Source organism: Apis florea, unplaced genomic scaffold (assembly GCF_048593485.1).
Source record: "Apis florea isolate Af1SG1 unplaced genomic scaffold, ASM4859348v1 contig_3765_pilon, whole genome shotgun sequence".
NCBI lineage: Eukaryota > Metazoa > Arthropoda > Insecta > Hymenoptera > Apidae > Apis > Apis florea.
Window position 1 is genome coordinate 180,968 of NW_028256842.1, and position 18,877 is coordinate 199,844.

At 32.9% G+C, this 18,877-nt stretch overlaps 3 protein-coding genes and 1 non-coding gene across 10 annotated transcripts in view; 3 read left to right on the plus strand and 1 right to left on the minus strand.

The window, feature by feature from the left end:
- Positions 1–383: 383 nt before the first annotated feature.
- On the minus strand, positions 384–15,235 carry LOC100866542 (uncharacterized). 4 transcript variants are annotated; one of them, XM_003697386.4, is made up of 15 exons: positions 15,094–15,235; positions 10,564–10,896; positions 9,994–10,328; positions 8,069–8,345; positions 7,495–7,743; positions 6,308–6,732; positions 5,646–5,889; positions 4,451–5,490; positions 3,188–4,033; positions 2,748–3,133; positions 2,212–2,547; positions 2,045–2,121; positions 1,822–1,976; positions 1,430–1,500; positions 384–1,272 (listed from the first exon to the last, which is right to left on the minus strand). In XM_003697386.4, the coding sequence occupies exons 2-15, from the start codon at positions 10,767–10,769 to the stop codon at positions 1,105–1,107; spliced, it is 4,815 nt and encodes a 1,604-aa protein (XP_003697434.2). In that variant the 5' UTR covers positions 10,770–10,896; positions 15,094–15,235; the 3' UTR covers positions 384–1,104. The 4 variants fall into 4 exon arrangements, with proteins under 4 accessions (XP_003697434.2, XP_031774902.2, XP_086771185.1 ...); XM_031919042.2 differs by having other exon boundaries at positions 1,430–1,513; XM_086915059.1 differs by having other exon boundaries at positions 1,430–1,513; positions 1,822–2,121; positions 2,748–2,977.
- A 632-nt stretch (positions 15,236–15,867) lies between these two features.
- Positions 15,868–15,939, plus strand: TRNAC-GCA (transfer RNA cysteine (anticodon GCA)). The gene has a single exon. It is a non-coding gene; the product is annotated as a tRNA-Cys (tRNA).
- Positions 15,940–16,386: 447 nt separating this feature from the next.
- Yif1 (Yip1d-interacting factor 1) lies at positions 16,387–18,141 on the plus strand. The gene is made up of 4 exons (XM_003697374.4): positions 16,387–16,623; positions 16,932–17,017; positions 17,100–17,429; positions 17,504–18,141. Exons 1-4 carry the CDS (start codon positions 16,593–16,595, stop codon positions 18,032–18,034), a joined length of 978 nt encoding a protein of 325 aa, XP_003697422.1. The 5' UTR covers positions 16,387–16,592; the 3' UTR covers positions 18,035–18,141.
- Positions 18,142–18,493: 352 nt separating this feature from the next.
- Positions 18,494–18,877, plus strand: part of KrT95D (phosphofurin acidic cluster sorting protein KrT95D) — a 76,641-nt gene continuing 76,257 nt past the window's right edge. For 3 of the 4 annotated variants that reach the window (XM_086915061.1, XM_086915065.1, XM_086915062.1), the window contains exon 1: positions 18,494–18,674. In XM_086915061.1, coding sequence (XP_086771187.1) covers positions 18,571–18,674 — 104 coding nt within the window. In that variant the 5' untranslated portion in view covers positions 18,494–18,570. The remainder of the gene's footprint in view (positions 18,675–18,877) is intronic. The other variant, XM_086915060.1, reaches the window with a different exon arrangement.

Here is an 18,877-nt window from a genome sequence, read left to right on the forward strand (position 1 = left end):
GAAGTATATTCGAGAAGAATTTTTACTTGATAATTATTATTTAGTACGATATCATCTTATATTTATTTAAGTATGATTATTTTCGAATTACATTATAAATTAATGTTAATTTCTTGTGTGAACATGCAGTGGATACGTATATTTCTTTTAAAATAGTGATTCAGGTTTCTTTAATAATGTAACGAATAGAAATGTAAAAATGTAAAATGTTGATAGAAAATTTGTTAATTGAAAAAAAAAAAAAAAGAAAATATATGTGCAAAAGAGTGACTTCCTATAACTTTTTATATAAAATTTTTAAAAAAATATCACAAGAATTATTCTTTCAAAGCTTGTTATGATTAACATAATAGCATTTTGAATACATTAAATTAGACTCAATATAATCTGGATAGGTTTTTTATTTTACACAGAATTACATATTAGCTTTCTTTACACAAATATACAGGACATTTATGCATCGTGGTCCCTGCTTTTTGCAAGAACATAATATATTTTATTATACACATGGTTAAATTTGCGTTTCTTTAAAATTTAATTTATAAATACAATTTATCGATACTCAAATAAGATTAAAAGATTTTTAACGAATCGGATTAACAAATTAAATTATTTTACGAAAGATTACTTCTTTTATCTGATTTTATAATTGAATCAATTGAATGCATAAAATTGTATGTCATAAAATTTAGATTTCATACATTAAATACATTTTGATTCGACTCATTATACAATTTTACATCTTTATGATATAATATAATTTAATATTTTTACAATAACATCAATGGAATTTGTACAGAATATATTTTTTTCCATACACAGTGAACAGTTTCCTCTGGCAGTTTTTACTCATAAAATTATTAATTCGATATATAGGGAATCATTGCTTCGTTGTGAAATTAATTTATACAATTAATACGTAGAAAACATATTATACATTTTTAATATGTAGAAAATCCCACGTGTGAAACAATTGCATTTATGAAACATGATCGATAGAGGATATAAAAGTATAGAAACATTTTTGATATTTTGCGCCAAATAGAAAATCGTAGCCGGAATTGCTAAAATGGAGAGGTGTAGCAAATGTGATTCGAAGACTTTCTAAACACTTTTGGCATTCCTTTGGACACCAACCGACGATTTAGGCTTTTCGGTTTCCTGTTGTGCTTCCCCCCTGACAGTAAACGTTACGTAATATTTTTTAGAACGATCTAGTCTTTCAGCTGGAAGAGCTATTATCTGTTTTTCCTCTCCATGCGTTACCTCCACCTGCAATCAAAGTAAAAATTATATAGATATATATTTTTGCAACACGGAATAATTAGTTACGTCATTACATTACACTTTTGACTAAATAAATAATTTAAAAATTTCGTTTTATATTTATATTTAAACGCATTCATATATACAAATAATTTCATTTTACCGTCATCTGTCCCTTTCCACGACTCTCTATCTTCGGAAGAAGATCCGTTTGTTCTTGGCCGCCTCCACCTACTGCAATTATAATCTACAATCACAATAGGGAAACTGATTCCTTTTGAAAGTCTTTCGGATTGAATTTTCTTATTCAGAATACCATTTCATAATTCTTATTCACGAAACTTTTTCGGCTTTCATTTTCATTCAAAATACGCGCATATTGTTAAAAATTTCTTATGAAAAAATTTTTTCATATCATTTTTTAATATTTCTCAATTCAACACAGGCCATCTTTGATAAAATAAATTCTATTAAAAAAAATTTAAACAAGTGTAAACAAGTGAAATGGAATTCTGAAACTTACTTCCTATACAGCAATGCACTGTAATAACGTACGATATGTGTACACAGGGAAGGAGGTGTAAGCGCTTGTAGCGTGATGACAGCGATGAGTTTTTTGGGTGCATTGTTTCGCTTCCGTGCAGAAATCTGGGGTTGCTGGCCTTTTCTGAAGCTTCCTGAGTTGATCGTACAAGAAAGCCTCAAAGTGTCTAGTAAGAAATAATTAATTATTTTCTTATTGGCAAGAGATATTCTCCAAAATTTAGAAAACAATAACCTGAATGTTAAAGGTTGGTCGTATTTCGCCACGCCAAGCGTTGGACCAGACATTCCCGCTTTATGGAAGGCATCCACCTAAAGGAAATTATATTATTATAAAATAATTAATCAAATTAGATAAATAATATCATTATATCTTGCAATATTATTTTCCAATATTGTTACTTGTCTTTTAATCAAAACTTGTTCGTTAGCTCTGCCATGGCGTATTTGCAATCTTTTCAATTCCATCAATTGAAAAAATATCTTCCTTTCTAGATGATATCGTCGTAAAGTGATCTGTACGTCCCTGGTTACGGTGTCCATGTTAAGAGTTTGCTGCTTATCGGTGTTCGGGCAGCATTTCATAATCCTTCTTCTCGGTATCCTTGATACTCGAGGACTAGGCTCTATCCCGCTATCTCTGCCACCGCTGTCGCGACGTTGTTTCCCCTGCAATCGATTGCTTTTACTTTCCTGAGGACTTTGAACTCGTGTCAGACGAGTTCGCGTACTAGATACCTGTAAGAAGAATATTATTTCATTTGGAAACAAATTGGATACGAATATTTTATTATCAACGTAAGTACATGTACATATACATATTTATTTGTACATACATAGCAAAACTCAGAAACGACATAAGAAAGCAAAAAAGGATAAGATTTTTTTAAATCTATTTATCATAAATTTCACTTTCATTCTTTAAAAGCTCTACTCACTTGAGGTAACGAGTCAGTCGCCGAAGTTCTGCAAACTTCGTGGCCAATTCGAGACGTCTCTTCCTCGCTCGTACTTGGCAGCACCCTCACGACACCCATTTCATTGTCGTCATCGGGTTCCGTCTCGTGCTCCGCGTCCTCTCCGATAGCATCCCTGATCTCCTTGTCGATCTCCTCGTCCTCTTCGTCCCATTCCGGACTCTCGATCACCGCAACTATGGCGCTCCTGTCTGGAGAACGCTCTTCTGAACTTTCGAACAAACATTTTCTCACCGAAGATCGCCCACTTCTCCTAATTTTTCCCGTCGACGGTCTCGAGCGTCTGGTATGCGACGATTTCGGAGAGCTCGAGGAACTTTCATCGATATACCGAAAGCTCTCCCCCTCTAAAACCATGTGAAACAACATAAAGACACTCGTGCACCGATTTTAATACTCACCTGTCGCAAGATGATCGCCCTGGCCAGGATGTTTCTTCACTTTCTTGGCCTCGTCCTCCTCCTTTTCAACTTCCAAATTGGATTTCGTCGGAGACAAGTCTCGAACGGTCTCTCCCTCGTCGGACATCTTTCTTTTCACGGCAATCGACGTGTCCGCGCTTAACGATCTATCTTCAGAATCCTCCATTAACGCAGAGTCTTTGGAGGATGAAAACTCGACCGATTTCCTACGAGTTTGCCCCTTTCGATCCGGCGATTCTTTGCTTGACGTCTTTATCAACGTGCTCGATGAAGTTTCTTTCGTTTGTACGTCTGTAACATTTTCCTCGGCCTTTTCCTCTGACGTTTCCTTTGCAACTTCTTCGTCAGTTTTCATCGAAACTTTTTTAGCGGAGGGTTCGCGCTTTTTCGAGAATTCCTTCCTTCTGTGGGTTCCTCCGCTCTTTTTAGGACTTTCGTCCGACTTCGAAGACGAGGATTTCGATCTTCTGTCGTCGAACGACGGTCTCCTCTTTACGGTTCCAGATTTTACGGTTTTAGATTTACTTCTGACTTCCTCCGGCATCGACTTTTTCTCTTCCTCCTCCAACAGCGAAACATCTTCCACAGCTGTTCTCGGCGTGATCTCCTTCCGTACGTCCTTTTGACTGACCGGACTCTCAGATTTGCTCGCCTTGTCATCCGTTTTCTCGCTACGAGTTTCTTTATCGAGATTCTCGCCAGATTTTCCTTCTGATGACGTTCCATCGGATTTGGAAACGAACTCCTGTCTGTCACGTTCACGCTGCTTCTGAGAATCCAGTGCGGGATCTTCAGATTCTGTCGTCTCGTGTGCGTCTAACCTGCCTGGAAAGAGGTCTCTGCAGAAAATTGACAGAAAATATTCTTTAATGTAAGGTAGACGCGCATAATTTCGCCAATGTGTTTAATAGATTAAGAATAACACATAATTCTTATCGTATTTTGTTTTTATCAGACTAATTAAAAAATATTTTATTTTAAAGTTTGCATTATTATAATTTATATTCCAGATGTCAGAAGATAATCGTTTAGTTTTTTTTCGAGAAGTTAGATATTGAAATTTAATAATTTCCCAGGAAATGGTATCGATCGCTTCGTTAAATATTTAGAAATACTAAATAAAAATTAACATCGCGAAATTATGTATATCTACCTCGTGTATATCAAAAAATTGAGTTAGAGAAAAATTTTAAATTCTCTATTTAAATTATTCACTAATTATTATTTCGTTTAAAGTTTTACCTTTTTCATCTCTCTCTCGATTTCCTTCGATTAAAGAGGTCTCAATTTTTTCCTGATCTTTCCCAAAATCGTCCACATCATCTCTCGAACCTTCTTTATCTTGATCCGACTTTACATCTTCCTTATTCACATCTCGAGTAACGCCCTTTTCATCTTCCTTTTTCGCCTCTTGGCTTTGCTTCGAGTCCTCCTCCTGTTGGATCTTCTCCTGCGCGCCTTGCTGTCTCATTTCCTCCACATCCTTCTTCAAATTGGCAGCCTTTTGCACGAGATTACTGCGCGATTCATCACTCTGCTCTAAAATATCATCGACTTTGCTCGAACCGGCTTCCCTCGACGCGTCCTCCATCTCGATCACCTCTGTTCTTAATCTATCGTCAAACGTGACTTCCTTCGAAGTTTCGATCACGGATTTTGGTGTGTCCGGACCTTTGTGGACCATCGCTGTCACGACGACACGTTCAACCGTTTCTTGGCTAGTGCTGTCGGTTACGTCTCTTCGATATCGACATTCAATAACATTCTCCCCATTATTCTCTTTATCTTCGTCTATCGATGTTCTGGGAGTTTGTCGGCTGTGAACCGTGGCCTCTTTCGATTTCTCCTCTTTTTCGAACGAGTGCATTCTGTCCGTTGTACTCTCACCGTTATCAGACGCTCTCGACCTGTTGGATTTCAATCTTCTTCTGGTGCTTCTATGCGTCTTCGTCAACTTCGTCTCTTTCGAACTTTCCCTCGGCGTCTTTGATCTCCTTCCAGATATCACCTTCTCGCATTTTTTCTCCAAAGATTTTCGTACTACCACCACTTCCAAGCTGTCGTCGCTCACGCTTTCGTCATCCTCCTCCCTTTTCAACTTTTCTCGACTCTCCGTTCCGTTACTCTTGTCCAGTTTACTCTCTTCCTTTCGAGAATCAAATTTCTTTTTCGAACCGTCCTCCGATTCTATGGAAGATTCGCTCGAATCGTGTCTGGATTTTGTTGATCGTTTCTTACTCCTTTTCCTTCTCAATTTTCGATCAGTATCCTCTTCCTCGTATCTGCAATACTTTTTCTTATTTACTTATTTGATTTAAAGTTTTTATTAAGGATATTGAACGTAATGCAAGTGAATTGGAAAATAAATTGTAGATTATAGATAAAATAGTGTATGTAGAAATTCTTTTCGTAAAATTTAAAATTTTAGATGTCTCACCGCGCCGATTCGCTACGAGTTCTTCTTTGATCTTTTTTCGAGGATCGAACTTCCTCTTCGCTGAAACTCCGGCTATCCTGACGTGCCAATTTCCTCAAATTTCCTCTTCGTCGTGTTCTCTTCTCAATCCACTGCTCCTCGTAGTATAATTCCGGAAGTTTATAACTGCGACTTCGTCTACGAGGACTGCTTTCTGTATCGGTACTGCTATCCATATGCCTCATTCGTAATTTTTGTGCGAACACTGAAATTATTTCGACAGATATTAAACATTGCGATGAATTTTCACCATATAATGATATAAAGAATTATTTTAATTTCATTATTTTTATCTATCACTTACAAGTAATTCTATCTGAATTTCTTTCTCTCAAATACAAAAATAAAAAATATCATGGACGAGATAGATTTAATATCATATACGTTATTTCATTACGCAATTTTATTATTTTATAAATGACGCATAAAATATATCAATATCAAAATACTTTATATTTAATTTTAATTGGATAACACACTTATAGGATTAACTATTCGTAAAGAATAGAGTAATGAAAAATGGCGGTTTAAATTCAAAAGATTTACTTCCCTGTCATTCTTTCTCCACTATCAAACTACAGTTTCAAAGAAATTTTTGTAAATATGTATATACCTAACCTGACCTTTATTCGGTACAGTTTTCTGCATCCTCAGTTTCTGTGCCGTGGTACCACCGTGCATTTGGATCAATTTCGCGCAGTCCCTGTGCCCTCTGTAAAGTGCCGCGTCCAGAGCTGTCATCAAATTGCCTTTGCTTGTTCGAAGCAGGGCATTGATTCGCGCTCCATTGTCCAGAAGGACCTTGCACACGTCCAAATGTCCGTGGAGAGCTGCCACGTGCAACGGTGTTTTGCCATCGTGTGTGGCCACGTCCAAAGTGCTTGGACGTTTTTTCGCCAACCACTTGATCAACTCGATTCTACCGGAAGCGACGGCTTCGTGGGCAACACCGGTCCCACGTACCGTCCTCGCGTAAAGAGAGCCACCGTGTTGAGCAAGTATCTTCAGAGTCTCCAATTGACCTTTGGCTGCTGCGCAAAGTGCTGGTCTGAAATATTTTCACTCAATTTAGATTTTGGATTTTATATGCATATATCTGGAAATGGAAATTTCTGACAGATCTGGAAGAATATTTAAGAAATATTAAAAATATTAGATATAAAGAAATATCCTGAATGGAATTATATATATGTATATATGGAATTTTAATAATTACGAATTGTTACTCAATTTATTATTTTCCTCAAGTTTCTCTGTATATGCATATTCATAATATTTTATTTTCAATTGTTCTTAAAAAAATTAAATTACTTAGAGTGTTAATTTAAAAATTATGATGGAATTTATTTTAATTTCAATTATTTGTACCATTGTTCTTCACCTTTGCTATAAATAGACAGCATCTACATTGTGTACATCGGAAATGCATATTATTATTGATAATGATAGTCTGTCTATAGCATTTACATGAAATATTTAGTATCATATAGCTGTACACTATATATGGACACTATATATACATGAGAGATAATAGTGTCAATGTACTTCCTGACCTATGGATTCCAATTCTATTATCGACATAAAATCAATGTTAGACATAAGGCATAGTATTATCGAAGATGCTTTAGAAATAAAAATAAGAATAATCATAAACATCTAGAAGAAAAAATTTGAACGACATAAAATCGAATCTGCTTTCGCAAAGAACAGGAAAAGAACATTGCTATCAAATAATTTTAATACTCGATGAAATTGTACATCAAAATGTAACATTCCAATCGATAAGAGTTTAAATTTTTATATTACTCACGTTCTACCCTTTCGATCCTGACGATTTGGATCGGCTCCCAGCTTTAAAATTAAAGCTGTAGCATCAGCGTGGCCAAGAGTGGCAGCATAATGTAGAGCCGAACATCCATTATCGTCTACGTGATCAGGATGAGCACCGCAGAGATTAACCAACGCCTCGACACATCTGGCATGACCTCTTGAAGCAGCGCAATGAAGAGCTGTCAGGCCATCTTTGTCTGCAGCTCCCGCGGCAGCTGAACCACCGGCTCTGTATTTTAATTATTGCTTTTAGAATCATTCGTTTTTCTTCTAGAAATCTTTCTGTTTCACGAGAATATAAAATTAACTCCTAAATATCTATAATAACTATAAATGTTGCGATAACTATAAATAATAAAAAGAAAATATTAAAACTTTTCTCAAGTTCACTATAAGTATTCCATTTTAAAATTCCTCTATCTTTTGATTTTTTAAAATGTCTTTTACTTCTAAAGTACTTATTGATCCTTACACTTACAAAACTTATCCCGAACAAGATTACTTTTCCGTATTAACAGTCAAGAACATGTATTTGAACGAAAATCAAACTTTACCTAGCTAACGCCAACACAGCTTCCACACTTCCAGCGCTTGCTGCCCATAGAATTGGCTGCCTTCCATCCTCGTCTTTCGCGTTTACATCGGCACCGAATTCCAGGAGAGTCTGGAGAACTTTTATACCAACTTTCTTAGGTACAGCAAGCTCGGCAGTTGCAGCTGCACCGCAACACTGAGCGGCATAATGAAGAGGAGATCCTCCGCGTAGATCGGGTGTCGATGGACGAGCACCCGCTGCTAATACCAGACGAACACATTCTGCTTCCCCGCACACTAAATGTAAATTACAAATCGTTGTTCTTATACTTACATGCTTAATAATAAATTTTCAAATTATTATTTAAATATTTAATGTTCACGTACAGATATTATTTTTAAGTTATGATTAATTAACAACATTTTGTTGAGAGCAAAGAATAATAGATACTATTAATTGAATATGAAAGTTGTACATATTCAATATATATATATATATTTAAATTTATTACACACGAATTCATGCTGTGAAGTGTATGATTAATTTCAAGAGAAGTAGAAATTTAATACTGTTAATATTCATAAAGATTGTTGAACGCTTTTTAAAATTCGTAGATAAATTGGTAACAAAAAATACAAGTTCCATTACCAAGAAATAAATTAATATTAAAATCTCCAACAATAATAATTAAAAGAAAAATCCAAATATAAAAATTCTCTTTTTTATTTTTCATGTTTAAATGTCATCACGTCCAGATTTAATAAAAATATCCCACGAACGAAGTTTTGAATGTCTCGAATAATTGATACCATCGTGATCCGTATTCGATACACGACATCGAACAAGTAGGTCGAAATATTATTTGATGCTCTTCGTCGAATAGCATCTTTTCTCGTTTACTTTAGACGCGACTCGTCGATAAGAAACTTTCTTTTTCATACCGTAAATCCGACTTACGAATGTAAGAACCGGGCAATTGCGGGTGTGCGGCAATAAATCTACGATCATTTGAATATACCAAGGACGACTATGGTCAATCTCGTGGATTATCTCGGCATGGGTCTCGCGTGTTCCTCGACGAACCGGAATGACGTCATCAGAACTGACCCACTAACCTTACCTGACCAATACACCTTTATTTTATCGGAGATCGGTAGAAAAGATACGGTTGTTAATTCACAGTTTCCGCAGCTTCTAAGGAATCGGTTTGACCTTTCGTCCAGGAAAACTGGTTCTTTTTTTTTTTTATAACCAGTCAATTTACGCTCACTTTTCTTTTTTGCAGTCTTAAACGACACTTTGTTTAATCTCGATTGTGGGCGTATTCTCTAACCGTAAAATTACCGTTCACGTGAAATATAGTTATCGTATAAAGTGAATTTACATGCAGAGTATGTCGTCAGCATAAAAATCAACAGTAATAAGAAATTATTAGTTTTAGAAACAGTTTGACGTGATTTTTAGATATTTATTCCTATTCTTTATTATATATGTTATGATATATACTTTTCGCGCCTCTGAGCGTTTTGATTTTTAATTATTTATAACTTATCTGTACTTTTGTAATGATATAAATAACAATTAATTATTGCCATTGATTTTTATATAAATCATGGCAATTATTCTTTTATTCTAGGATATATTTTTATAAAATTTTGATTATTAGATACATTAAATGATAAAATGTTTTATTAGATGGTAAAAATGAAATGCTTTCACGTAAAGAAATAAACATGCGATAAATACATTAAATATAAATTACGAATATTCAAAAACAAAAACGATTAAACTAAATCCGATTTATACGAAATACAAACGCTGTTCAAAAATGTAATTTTCATTTTAGAAACTTGAACAAATACTTGAAATCTAATTTAAATTATCATAGATATGCATATTATATTCATGAATATCTTTCATTAATTAGAAATGATGAAAAGATACCGGTAGCCCAATGAAGAACACTGTGCCCCTCCAGATCCTTGGCGTTTACATCGGCGCCATTCGCCAATAAGACAGCCACTAATTGGGTGTCACCCGCGATGACAGCCAGATGAAGAGGCGTGTGTCCTTCTGCGTCTGGTGCATTCACCAGTTCCGGTGCCGCCGCAGCGACGGCACCTCCGGTTCCAGCATCCATGCAATAATGTAAAGCGCTCCTTAGAGTGCGATCCCTATACCCAATAATTTCCTCTTGCTCCTTCAATAATCTCAAAACTCTCGCTCTGTCGCCCTGTTGGCAAGCGTGCATCAAAGGCGTCGCGCCGATTTGAAGCACTCTGGAAGAGTGGAGCAATATTTTACATCTCGAGACAAAATTTTCACTCACTTCGATTAATTAAAATTAAAATTTGCGTTTATCACACTTTCTTCTTTCCTCGACAGAAGTTCGATTTCACGATATACGAACGCGTTGCAAGAACAATTTTCTAAAGCTTGCGCGTAAGAATTGAGACTACCTACTCTAAACAACGGTTAAACGAATGCGTGGATCGATCGAGCAGAAAGTGTTACCTGTAAGGCCTTTTTTTCTGATGATCCTGATACCGTATACCAGTTGGTACATCACGCGACCACTGTGTTCCAGGGATTTTTTGTTTCTGACGATGATTCCTGTACGGTGTCAGCGGGGGCAAGGACACATCGGCCACGCTTTCTTGATGCTTCGGTTTTGGCTTCTCCTGGACCTTCAACGGGATCGGTGGAGTCTTAGTGTCCATGCCCGTCTCTGGCACCGGTTCACAACTGGTCTGACCTCGCGTGGAAACATCTTTCGCCCTCTCGGCGGATCGAATTCATCGCGCCGAAGAGAATGTCCGGTTCCTTTACCCGCGAACTGGGTCACCCCTTCGAAAAAGATTGAATGTAAACTTTATTCGTTGGCGTTGGCTGGTTCTTTTAAATATTAATTTTAAAAAAATACGATAAATCCTTTTTTGTTATCTTTTTCCTTTTTTTTTTTAAATATAATATAGGATAGAATATGGAACAGAAGAAAAAAGAGACTGAGAATATAATATTGTTAATATTAAAGACTTTTGGTATGTATAGATGGTATAATTTATGGAGATTCAGTGTTTTATATTCAAAGTTTGATTTTTACAGATTTATCTTCAATCGAGGATTTCTTTTTCTGGCTCGTTTCTAATTTATTCTAATTTATTAATTGATTAAATTTCATCACAGTCAATTTATCTTTATCTTAAGATTTGTATAAATTGTTAACAAGAAGTATAAAAAAGTCTTAATTAAAATAAGAAGCAAATGTTTACAATATTATAACAATAAAGGTTAATTTTATTTCATATAAAACTAAAAGTAAAATAAGAAATATCTATTGAACAGTTACAAAAAGTATATATCTCTAATAATAGAATAAGAACTGATTGTGAATGAAGGTAAAATGAAAGCATTTCTTTCTGAAAGCTGCGCCCTCGAGCATTTTTTACCACCAGTAATTCCACCACTGTTCATTACTGTCTGACTAAAACTGTTTTAACCACTGCGCGCCAATAGTAAACACGGCCACTGCGTGACTCGAAATAAACACCTTAGAAAACAATTCCAATAATAATCGTTACAGAAATGTCTAGACACATCCGCAGCAATGCAGCAAATGCGCTAATTCGATAATGAAGCTACGTGACAAAGGATAAAGCCAATTTTGCAAATTTATACACGTATATATTTTTCTTTTTATTATTTCTAAAGCTGCGTCGATATCGACCACCATGGGCAAACTTCCCTGCTAAAGATTTCGTATTGTAAGTAAAAATAGAGTGCAGTTTGAATAATGATTAATTGATTGACACCGAGACCTGATTCCCACGAGAAAGAACTGACACGATCACAGATCCTATCAGAAGTTTATCACTAAACTCGACCCGAATTTAAAGCTCGGTTACTGACCACGTGGTGGACTGACCAGGTCACTCGCTGCCATAGAAACCTAACGTCACAACACCTATCATTCTTCGAGAACTATTATGCCGGGTCTCATGGCAAGGTCGACTTATCTTTAATTTTCCTTTTTATCGTGCATCATTGTCTTTGAGACGAGATCAAAGTAATCGAAACTCATGATAATCGTACAAAAGATATGGTCTAAAAGATATCAACAATTAGTTTGATAAAACATCTGGTATTATTTATAAAAAACTACGAAGAAAAATTCAAATAATCTTGTTTTTATTTCTTACAAGATTTACAGCGTAATATTTCATGTGAAATTATGTAAAAATGAGGGGAGAAGAAAAGAAAAAGTAATGTAATTTCTCTTACCTTACTGTATGGTAACCACATTTTCCACGCGAAATTAATATTATAATCAATATTAAAATTTAAAATTTTAATTGATATTTTTGTTCAATATCCAACGATGTAAATAATGCTTATTTTCTTCGCGATTCTTCGTGAAACAAGAAATTCTGCATATTTCTCTCTTAATGATACAAAATTCGAAGAAATGATGAATAAGAGATGACGAGTTTGAAAGTTGGGCGTACAGGTGAGGGAGAATATGTGTTCACGGAAAATAGAGCGATATGAATCGATTGATTTTCAAGGGAAAAGAAGTTTGATAAGAAATTAGAGGCGGACAGCTATGTGCACGCCACTGGCACAGTAGCACCAAACCAAATTACTTCTATCGGCCGTGTCGACAAGTGTCCTTGAGGCTTACCGTGAAATAAGGGAGTCTAATTCGAGTGGACTATGAAAAGTACAAATTGCGATCGAATTACCGATACAGAACCGTGATTAGAATCACAGGCTTAATAATCTTGTAAGATATGAATCATTGAAAATTTTACGTATCATTGAAAATTGAAACTTTTCAACACACAGTTTATGATATATGAAATATTTTAATTTTCTTAACTTTGTTTTTAATAATTTCTCTTATTTACTTTTGTTAAATTATTTCTAACTATGACGGATTTACTCTCTCATATTTGATCAAATTGTTGAAATGCAGAAAATTGTTCCATAACGTATGCATCATCGAAACAATTTTCTCTGTGAACGGTGTTACTACCGTTCTTAAACAGCAGTGTCTACGTTCTTAGGCTGTTTCCCGTCACGTGTCACGCTATCGTGGAACCACACTTATAGCCAGTTTATAATGTGTGTAACGGTATGGAAAAATCGATAGAGGTTTTCAAATCGTTTTAAAGATCTATCATTTCTGAAAATTCTGCACCAATTTTGATACGATTCAATTTGAATTAATCCGATAATTCAAGGCTGAGTATTTATGAGAAAACTTTTCTTACTTGATATATTTGAAAAAATACCATACGATATCATATTACATTATAATGTATTCTTCATGGCAGGTCGATTGTAAGAACTTGTAACTTGGAATAATTATCGTCACGAATAGATTTTTTACTCTCCTGAATATTTAACATTGAATAAATCGCAACATACTGATTTTTAAAATAACGAAAAACATGAAAAAAATGTATTTTTATTCAAATTGATCTAATAATTATTACAAAGAAATCATAAAGAAAATTTTTTCAAATATTCCTGAAAATAAAAAGCACATCGATAACATTTTAGTCGTAGCATCTCGAACTTTTTAATTAAATCGTAACGATGATAATAATTGTTCGTGACGTAGAATAATCTCTTCGCTTTTCACGACACGATTCATTCTCTATCTAGAAAAAGTAAATCGCAACAAAGCATCTTACCGGAAGCATAGCTATCACCATTGCAAATGTAGGAAGTAGATATAAAAAAACATGACATTCTTACAGCGATAATAGCTGAGATTTGAAAGAAAGTGTATTCCAAATTAAATTTCAACAATGTTTCTACTCATAAATCAACGTGATGATGATGGTCTAACGAAGTGGCGAACGTTTAATGATATCTATGCACAATGCACACGTACAACGAACCCACGTGCACGTGTTGCCGTAATCCGGCGATGACTGAAAATCGTTATTTCGTTGATTCACCGTGCTGCACGTCGATCGTTATTGCTCCGTTAATAATTCGCGGAGGCCTTCGTTCCTTCGTGATGGCGCGTCGTTAATATTTAATGATAACATCTCCGGTTTCACGTGAGATTACGTGTGCTGCGCAGTAACAATGTGAGAACGTTTGATTTGTTATATATTGTTTATTGATGATCGAGTCGATCATACGGGATCGTCGATCAGAAGCAGAGAGTGAAAGGAATTGCAGTGATTCGAATAAGAAGGAAAGTCCATGATCGAATTATCTTTTGACTCGATGCTGGTCGTTCCTTTCATTGTGCATCATATATTCATGCTCATTTAAGAAAATTTAATGAAAGCGAGTTACTAGACAGTGAATAGTATTAGCGTGTTTGAAGTGAATCGAATAACTCTTGAGATAAGCGTCGTAAACGTGTTTCATTGATGAATATGTATATTATTCAAGTTTTGGTTAACGCGTATTGTGATTTGGAGGAAAATCTGATTATTTTTAATTTATATAATTAATAAAATATTATTTTTGAAAAAAATATTTGAGAAAATTAACATATTTTTTTACATAATGTATGAATTAATGAAATTAAAAATGCATGATTTAAATATAACTGTATATTATAATTGTTAGGATATAATTAAATAATTGTTTTTGTGTTAATTTTTTATTATAAATTCTTATTTTATATTAAATGTCATTTACATAATTTTATAATGTTATGTTGTCAAAAAATATGTAATTTTGTATATATATTTACTAAACAGCAAACAGTTGTCTTTTAGTTTAATAATTATATCTGTTAGTATAATAACAACTGTTTAATTACAAATTATATATATTGTCTTTACTTTATTTCTTAATATGTAAAAAAAAAATTATATTTCTATAATCAGTATGAGAAAATTTATAAAATTATAATAAAATCCTATTAAAAATATATTAAAACAAGAAAGGAGAAAATCATGTTTAATGTAAGCATTATACGTGCGTTTCATGTAAGTTTTAATTATTTGAATTTGATACATAGTGCTGAAAAAGTGTATAGCATAGAAAAATGTTATTTCATTTGAAGCTTACTTTCTGACAAATTGTGCTGTTAGTTTTTGAATATCTTCCATCGCGAGATATATTCTTGAAATATATATTTATTACTAATTTTGTGCACGAGGTTTATATTTACGTGTAAAAAATTATGAAGCGCACCACACGAGGGTGGGACGCGCACTGACATCTCTTTGATGCCGCGACTAGTTAATGTAAGTGTTGCCTAGTTACCATTCTCTCAGTAACGTATCAACAGAACTAGAAATATTTATTTTTTCACGAGTAGATAGTAGATCTTAGTATTTTTTAGTTTTAGTATATTTTTCTTATTTTAATTTTTGATTAACATCTTTAACGATGAAAGCGATATAAAAACATAAATTAAAAACAAAGATATAATAATAATTAATTTTTAATCAAATTGTAAATACAATTTAAAATTATAAAAAAAAATAATATGGAATAAGATAGTATAGTGAAAATAATTAATATAATTGTAAATAAATATCTTTTGTAATTCATGTATTATGTTAACATAATATTATGTTAATATATTTCATATTGTACTATATAATTTATATGCTTAATAAAAATTGGATTTTAATGAAAAAATCATATTAATAAATATTCTAATAAAAATGATATGTTTCTTATTAAATTAAAAATAAATATAAATTTATTTTACTTTAAGCATTTAATAAGAAATAATATTATAGCATTTATAAAAGATATGTATTAAAAGATTTTATAAAGAATATTTACATAATATTTACGTTAAATTTTATTGCTAGAGACTAGATTTCAACAGGGGGTATAGCTCAGTGGTAGAGCATTCGACTGCAGATCGAGAGGTCCCCGGTTCAAACCCGGGTGCCCCCTGACCGTAACTTTTTGTTTCTTCTTTAAAATCGAATTATTTTTTATTAATATTTATATAATACAAATATATTTGATTTTTATATTTCGTTGAACGTATTATATTTTAATATGTAATATTATTACATCTTATATATGTAACTATAAATATATTATAAATAATATATAAAACGTATATATATATATATATATACATTTATCTTATAAACTATTTTTATTACATATTTTATATAATATAATATGTATATCATTATATATTTTTTATTTAATTTATTTTCATAATAAATACAATTAATGAATTAATTAAATAATTCAAAGTGAGGATTTTTATAAAAAATTTTTAAATAATAAATTTAAATTAAATAAAAATTTAATAAGTAAATAAATAATTAAATTATAATTATTAATATAATAAATAAACAAATTAATTATGATAATTTAATATATGATAGTAAATGACAACATCATAACGTATTTAATTGGAAATTTTTGGAGTGGGAGAATTCGCAACGATTGATGGGCTATGGCGACGTGTAGCATGAATTGTTTTTGACATTCTTCTTGAAAATAATTGGGTTTGAACCCGAAAGCAATAAAACTTCCTTTGTTATTTTGTGTTTTCTGATAAACAGTTTAAGAAATTTAATTAAAAAGTCATGAATTATAATAATTCCAGTTCACGACGAGGTAAGTCAATCCATGAATTTAATTTTTTAAATTTCTTTCTCAATATAGTTTAGATTTGATATTTATCATTTACTTTAATAAAATATTATACATATATTTGTTAACATATTTTATATTTATTGATATATATTAAAATATATCGCGCATGTAATATCGTGCAATATTATATAGAGGTTATGATTCCTAAGGTTACAAATTAATTTATTTAATAAATATTATTTTTAATTTCCTTATTGAATATAATATAAGTTAAAATATTTTGTTATAATATATTATATAAAATGATTTATGTGAAAAATATTTAATAGGAAAACCAAAAAGATTACTTGATCCTTCTGCTGGTTTATCTCCACCACCATCAATACCTCAAAATCCATATATGTATAATCAACAGGTAAAATTTAATAAATATAAAAAAAAAACAAACATAAATTAATATATATTATGAGAAATCAATATTTTTATGAATTTTATAGATTCCTATGGATAATGGTATGATACCAGAATATGGTTTCAATGTACCAGAACAGCCTCCGCCATATGGATTTAATACAGTACCAATGCAACATTATTCATCTCCTGAAGGTCATGGTGATGATTATTCATCATCACAATTTGCAACACAATTATTATCACAACCAATAGTTACAAATATGGCTGTACAATATGGAAATGTCTTAGTTGGTTCTGGAAAACAACATTTTGAAAGATACGTGCCAGTTACAGCTTTGAAATATTATTTTGCTGTTGATACAGATTACGTTATGTCAAAGCTATCTTTGTTATTTTTTCCTTTTACTCATAAAGTAAGTTTTATTAAATATAGGAAATAAATTTAATTATTGTTAAACAAATATAAGTAATTAATTATTTTTAACAGGACTGGTCTGTGAAGTACGAACAAGAAGTACCACAACAACCACGTTATGAAAAGAATGCACCAGATCTATATATTCCAACTATGGCATTTTTAACATATATAGTTCTGGCTGGAATAGTTTCAGGAACTCAGCAACGTTTTAATCCAGAACAGTTAAGTATTTTGGCTAGTTCTGCTCTTGCGTGGGATGTCATAGAATTAGTTGTACACATTGTAAGCCTTTATATGATGAATCTTGAAACAAGTCTTTCAACTTTAGATATATTAGCTTACTGTGGTTATAAATATGTTGGTATTAATGCAGCTCTTTTGGTTTCATTATTATTTCGAAAATTTGGTTATTATATAGTTTGGCTATATACCAGTATATCTTTAGCATTTTTTCTTATACGGTCATTAAAATTAAAGGTCATTCCACAAAATCAGGGCGCATACACAGCTTCTGGTAATAAAAGGAGACTCTATTTTATACTATTTGTAGCAGGTATTCAACCTATATTAATGTGGTGGTTATCATATCACTTGCTTTAATTTTGGTAATTACATAAATTGAAATACGTTTGAAAAAAACGAAATGTGTATATTTATTTGATTAATCACATCATATGTGCATTTTTATAATAAAAATTTCTTCAAAAGATTATTTATTATTCATTAAATGAACCTATTATTATTTCTTGTATTATCTTTGCTATATTATAACAGTATATACATTTTTATGTACAAACAAAAAAAGTCTATAATAATCATAAATTATATCAAGATTTTTTTGCTAATTTTTGTACAATTTTATATTAATTAAAATATTCCAGAACTATAGAATGCATTCGAAAAACATTATCGACCGTACAATTATTTCGCGAATGTGATTCCATAGCGGATACATAATCCGTGCTCGTTTACTTCCGTTACTTTCCGAAAGGTGTCTTCATACTTTTCCGTAATTCTTCGTCGACTCACGAAACTGTCTTCGTATGGCGCCACGAGCGGGATAACTCAGTCAGTCAGCCGCGAGCCGCGGTGAACTGAAGGTGTGGTGAGTGTTTCTGTGGGCCGACGGGCCAAAAATGGCGGAGCGTACGAAGACGACAGCCCCGGCCACCCGGCCCGTTCCCATGAAGCTGTTTGCCACTTGGGAAGTGGATTGTACTGCACCGAACTGTATACCCAGGTAACCAATAAATAATATTAGATTTTTGAACAACTTTCGTATTACATACGATACTGGCGTTGTTACTTCGTGTCATTGTGGACGCCAGACACTCGACGGACATTCACACGCCCTTTTTTCCACAATCACTCGCATTTTTCTCTTCGCACCCTTGCCTCAAGGCCATTAATCTTCGCGTACTGTTTTGACCTTGTATCGGATTA